Source organism: Gekko japonicus, unplaced genomic scaffold (assembly GCF_001447785.1).
Source record: "Gekko japonicus isolate JY-2015 unplaced genomic scaffold, Gekko_japonicus_V1.1 scaffold1692, whole genome shotgun sequence".
In the NCBI taxonomy this organism is placed as follows: Eukaryota; Metazoa; Chordata; class Lepidosauria; order Squamata; family Gekkonidae; genus Gekko; species Gekko japonicus.
In genome coordinates this window covers 70,895-76,894 of record NW_015163653.1, presented here as the reverse complement: position 1 = coordinate 76,894, position 6,000 = coordinate 70,895, and the positions used below count along the sequence as shown (strand labels likewise).

Genomic DNA, 6,000 nt, shown 5'->3' with positions numbered 1-6,000 from the left:
CCAGGCATTTGAGTAGGAGCCACCACCACTGTACCATCACTATCTGGCCCTGGAAGAAAGAACGTCAGTGCCACCCGGAATAGACGACGCTGAGTTGGTAGAGCAGCAGTAATACGCCATCTTGTGGAAGATCGACTCGGAACATCCAGAGCACTTATTATTAATAATAATGTCATTATACTGTAGAATTATTTTAAATGGTTTTAAATATGTTTTATATGTTGACTTATGCCTGATTGTAAGCTGCCCTGAGCCCGCGCAGCGGGGAGGGAGGGCTATAAATTGAATCTATAAATAAATAAATATAAATAAATAAATAAATACCCTGCCCTTCACTCGGAGTCACAGGGCAGCTTACATTCTCCTTTCCATTTCTCTCTTCACAACAAACACCCTGTGAGGTAGGTGGGGCTGAGAGAACTGTTCAAGAACTGCTCTTGAGAGAAAAGCTCTGAGAGAACTTGTGACCGATCCAAGGTCCCTCCAAAAGCTGCATGTGGAGGAGTTGGGAATCAAACCCAGCTCTCCCAGATTAGAGTCCACGCTCTTAACCACTACACCAAACTGGCTCCCAATATGATCCACTCTAGTCAGTATTCTGGCCTCATCATTCTGTACTGTGTAGTTACTGGACAGTCTTCAAGAGCAGCCCCATGTAGGATACACTGCAGTAATGTAATCTAGATGTTACCAGGGCATGCACCACAGTGACAAAATCTTTCTTGTCCAAGAAGGGCCAAAGCTGGTGAAAGGCACCCCTAGGCACCTCTGCCACCTGTTTATCCAACAAGAAGTCTAAGTCCACCAGCATCCCCAAGCTACAAGCTTGCTCCTTTAGGGGAGTACAGCCCAATCCAGAACAAAGATATCCCTGTTCATGGGACCTTCCCCCCACTAGTAGCATCTCCCGTTTTTGTCAGGATTAAGTTTCAACTTGTTAGCCCTCATCCATCCCGAAACTGCTTCCAGGCACCATTTTACATTTTCTGTAGCCTCCCTACTATCTGCTAGAAGTGCAAGATAAAGCTGAGTATAATCTGCATATAAGTGGCAATTCAGCCTGAATCTCTTGATGACCTCTCCCAGCAGCTTCACATAGATGTTAAAAAGCATTTGGGACAATATGTAACCTTGTGGGACCCTGTAGGCCAGAGGCCAAGGGTCCAAGCAGCAATCGCCCAGCACCACATTCTAAAACCTACCTTCAAGGTAGGACTGGAAACCAAAGTGGTACATCCCAGTCCCAGCCCCAAAATGTGGTCCAAAATGACAACATGACCAATGGTATTGAAAGCTGCTGAGAGGTCCAGGAAAATTAACAGGGTCACACTCCCTCTATCCATCTCCTAGTGCAGGTTATTGTCCAGTGTGACCAACGGCATTTCAGTCCCATAACCAGGCCTGAAACCAGAATGGAATGGATCCAAACAATCTGCTCTATTTAGTCCCTGAAGTTGCTTGGCCACCACTTACTCAATTGCTCAAAAGTGGCACACTTGAGACGGTATTCAGCTCTCCTGCATCCAGAATAGGTTTCTTTAGGAGTCGACGTGCCACTGCTTGCTTCAAGGCAAGGGCAACCACTTGCTCTCTCAGAGAGACTTTGACCGATTTCCCATAAGCCACTGCTCCACCCTCACTCTTACTTCCCCCCCCCGATTGTATGTGTCAATTTCCCACTACTCGCTGCGCAGCTGTATTTTGACCCACAGCTTCACTCAATTTCCCCTGTGTCTTTTCAATCCTCAAAAAACGGGATCGAAAAGACACGGGGTGTGGGGGAAAACGGGTGAAGCTGCGGGTCAAAATGCAGCCGCGCAGCAAGTAGTAGGGAATTGAAACATACAATGGGGGGGGGGAGCAAGGGCAGAGCAGCAGCTTGTGGGAAATCGGTCTTTTACTGTCTCCCAGATCCAGTCCACCTCTCCCCCCCCCAGCAGATTTAAACAGCCAGGAGAGTCAAGGGTTCTACCAGCAGGTGGCAGGTCTCAGAATCCTGTCCACATCCTCAGACTGAATAATCTGGGGAGAGGTTGTCCTTTGCTATAGGTCGTCAGGTAGTGGCTGGTGAGTCATCACTTGAGGGATGCCCTAAGTTTGGATTTTCTGCATTGAGCAGAGTGTTGGACCAGGCAGCCTGTATTTTTATTTATTTAAGGTACTTCTAGACCACTTGTCTGCATGTTTCAGAGTAGTTCCCTGGATGGCAAATCACTTCGAAACATTTTTTCACGGTGCTTGCTGAAGAGCAGGGAACAAAGGACATACCTGACGCTCGTTTCCCTTCGCAGGTGCATCGATCAAAAGTTCAAGCGATGTCCGCCCCTCCCTACCACCAGTGTCGTCATTGTCTTCCATAACGAAGCCTGGTCGACTTTGCTCCGCACGGTGTACAGTGTTCTCTACTCATCCCCTGCCATCTTGCTAAAAGAAATCATTCTTGTGGACGATGCCAGTACAGATGGTAAGTACACGGGGGGGGGGCTGGGTGTGGAGCACGTGGTTGGTTTCGGCAGAGCAGCCTTCTGCCTTTTCCCTCAAAGATAGGTGAAGATATTTTTAAAAACCATGCTAATGTTTACCTAGGAATTACTGCAAGTTAGGGGTTTTTTTGGGGGTTTTTTTTTTTTTTTTTTAACCCCCCCCCCCCCCCCCATGGGTTAGGCTGGCCCATGATACCTAAATTCAGATTTTGGCTCTTCTATAACCCTTGTTGTTCGTTACCAGTGTTAGAGACCTGTTCCAGAAGGACACCAAGTAGAAGATATTTCTGTACTTCATAAGCAAGAACTGGTTCCTGGTACTTGTACCAGACCCAGCCAATCCAGAAGCTTCATACTGGCAGCAAATTGCTGGGACTGGTTTTTGGAAACAGCTTTTATCTCTGTATTTATTTATATCCCAGAATGGCTTACAGCATTGTGTTCACTCCTCCTCCGTTTTATTTTCACAACTTCAGGCCTGTGAGGTGAATTGCGAGAGCGTGACTGCTTCAAGGTCAGCCAATGAGCTTCCATGGCAGAATGGGGATTTGGAGCTGGGTACCCTAGATCTTGGTCTGACACTAACAATCTTAACCATTGTACAAGGCTGTCTGTCTGTAAGATTGTAAGCTCCTTGGGGGCAGGAGCCTGTTGTCTTTGCCAGAATACACGATAACTCCATCTACATTAATGGCATTGTGTGAATAATATGTAATGAGGCCTTTATTGAAATATTTATCCAGCTGCTGTTAGAACTTTTGTTTCTGCTGTCTCCCCACCCTCCTGCTTCTCAGCTGTCAGAGGTGAGATACTTGTGTACTCAGGCTCGCTTTGCCTCTTAAAACCTGTGCATCCACAGCAATGCTCCCCTCTAAGCTGTGGAGTCTTGTGAGCAAAAATCCTACTTTGTGAACTGCTGGCGTTAAAGTTGTGAGCAAGCGATTTGGCAACAGCATACGTAAATTAGTTTGCTCTGGAGCCATCCTTCCTGAGCGAAGACAAAATGTGTGAGCCGGAGGCTAAAAAACTGTGAGCTAGCTCACACTAACTCAGCTTAGAGGGAACACTGATCCTGGACAGTCCTTGGTAACACAGTAGACTAGATACCATTTTCAAACCATGTTTCTGGTGCAAGTTCTGGGTGACCTGACTGAATGCAGCCAGAGAGCAAGATTATGCAGATTTTAAACTTTTATGCAGTTAAACCCCCTTATTGCTGAATTTGCATGGACACCTTGCTTCCTTCTCCTCTCCCCTCCCCTCCCCTCCCCTCCCCTGGCAAAGCACAATGAAGGAATTCTGATTAGAAACGGGAGGCTTTTTCACACCAGGTTTTTGCTGCAGCTTGGCTTCTTAACTACAGAGGTGGTTTGAAAAAACACAGGGTAAAACTGGACGAAAAACTGGGAAAGCAAAGATGGGTGGACATAAAGGAGGAGGGGAGGGAAGTGATGCAGTTAAGAAGTAAGCTCCAAAAATTACTCTGGTGCATAAGAGCCCTAATAAGTCTGGATATCTGTGATGTAGAATGCAGATTGTGTGGGTTAGCCCGGATTAGTTTTTCTAATTTTTAACCAGGATTCTAAATCTGAGTTTAATTCAGGCTTAGAATTCAAACTAATTGTTTGGGGGATTGAGGTAGGTATCCTGTTTGTATACTGCAGGCAGAGTTAGTCTCTAACTAGAAATTTATTCATTGGGAGAGGAAGGGAGGGGGAGTGCGGCTCACGTACACAAGTGGGCGACAAGTGGGTTTGTGCATGTTTTAATTGTGATTGAGTGTGCTGTCTGAATTCGCTCTCGCGCTCTCCCCTCTCCCTCCCCTCTTTCTCTCTGTAGAGATAAATCCTTTGCTTCTATTTTGCTGATCTCTATGGCTCAGTTCAGAATTAGCTATATCTCCAGCTGCAGTAGGTAAAGCAGTTGCTCATATTCACCCCTTGTTACCTTTTTGCTTCCTTTCACCATGTTCATGCTTTAAACTGCAAGCTTCTTGGGGCAGGAGCTGGTTGCCTGTGTGTATTCTGGCAATACACCATGCACATTGGTGGCACCACGTGAATACTATGTAATCAAGCCTTTACTGAAATACCCCAACTACTATTAGCCCTTTTGCTTCTGCCCTCTCCCCACCCTCCTGCCTCTGGGCTGTCAGAGGCAAAATATTTTGTATATCTTTACCCATAATTTGAACAAAGGTGTAACTGGCAGAGTCAGGTGGGTGGAGGTGAAGGCTGGTATGCCTTCCCCCCAAAAAGCTAGTAACTTTTGAAGTAGTTGCTTTTGGAGTTTTCCCTGCCAGCTGTGTTGTTAGGGTACTCCTTAATGAAATGACCTCAATTATTGTTGCTGATTGTGGGCGATTTGTTTTGAGGGAGCATTTGGATTTATGTATCCCAAGGGCACTGGTGAAGGAAGATTTCCTGTGATCCTCAGATGTGGCCAGCAGCAGTTACCTTCCATACAGGAAAACCTGCTCACTTGGGCAAGTTTAGAAACCACAAGCTGTCATTTAGCAGTCTAAATTGGTTATACCCAAGGTGAGGATAATGACACAGTTCAGCATCAGGGCTTTCCTGGGGGTGGGGGATGTCTGCTCCCCTGACACTCAGTAGCTCAGGCTTTCCGAGTTCTTTTGAACACACCAAGTTGATGTATGTCACGCCGGTACCCACTCCATGGCTCACAGAGAGCCACATTCACTGCTGCCGTCAACCAGAACAGCCACTCAACTCCCGGGTGCCCTGTGCTTCGCCTCGTTCTCACTTCTTCATTAGGCAAAGCAGCGCAGACTAGAGAGTCACTCCAAGGAGAGAGAGCTGGCTGTGGAGAAAGGGGACTAAAATTGCCATCTCTTCCCCCACACACACTGTGGCCAGTTTGCGCTTTTCCCAGGTGGCTGCCATGGCAAGGGTATTTTGCTTTGTCTTCTCTGTGGCCAGCTTGCCCTTCCTCTTGGGTGAGAGCGCAGAGGCTGCGGAGAAGGATGGGGGTTGCTGGAGACAACAGGCCCTTTACTTTCCATCTCTGACATGAGGTTTTCAGTTTACCCATCCTGCAGACCCTCTGGCAGCAGTTTTTTCAAAGTGTGTGTCACCTGCCAGCCACAAGCCCCTCTGGGGGAAGGGCCGTTCCCACTTTCCTGAAAGAGCAGTCCAGTGCCACATTGGGGAAGAGCCACAAGAGTTGGCATGTCAAAGAGTAGCCTTGCCAATCTCCAGCTGGGGGCGGAGGATCCCCCGATTTTTTTTGGGGGGGGCTCCTGCCCACTGCTGGCCATTGGCCAGTGGGGAAGCCCCACCCCCAACAGCAACCACCTGTAGCCCCCCCTCCCTCTCCTGCTGCATGATTTAAAGGGCCCTCCAGCTGATGGGTGGGAGCACATGGCCCGCCAATCAGCAGGAGGGCCCTCTAAATCCTTAGGAGGGGAAGGAGAGGGGCTGCCACTCAGGCCCCACACCTAAACTCTAAGCTGCAAATTTGCCACTTGGAACTTAGGTGTGGGCGGTCCCCACTC

At 47.9% G+C, this 6,000-nt stretch overlaps 1 protein-coding gene across 1 annotated transcript in view; it reads left to right on the top strand.

Moving 5' to 3' along the window:
* Window positions 1-6,000, top strand: part of GALNT6 (polypeptide N-acetylgalactosaminyltransferase 6) — a 97,488-nt gene that overhangs the window by 53,206 nt on the left and 38,282 nt on the right. Inside the window, exon 3 of the mRNA XM_015407692.1 lies at window positions 2,292-2,464. Within this exon, the coding sequence (XP_015263178.1) occupies window positions 2,292-2,464 (173 nt within the window). The remainder of the gene's footprint in view (window positions 1-2,291; window positions 2,465-6,000) is intronic.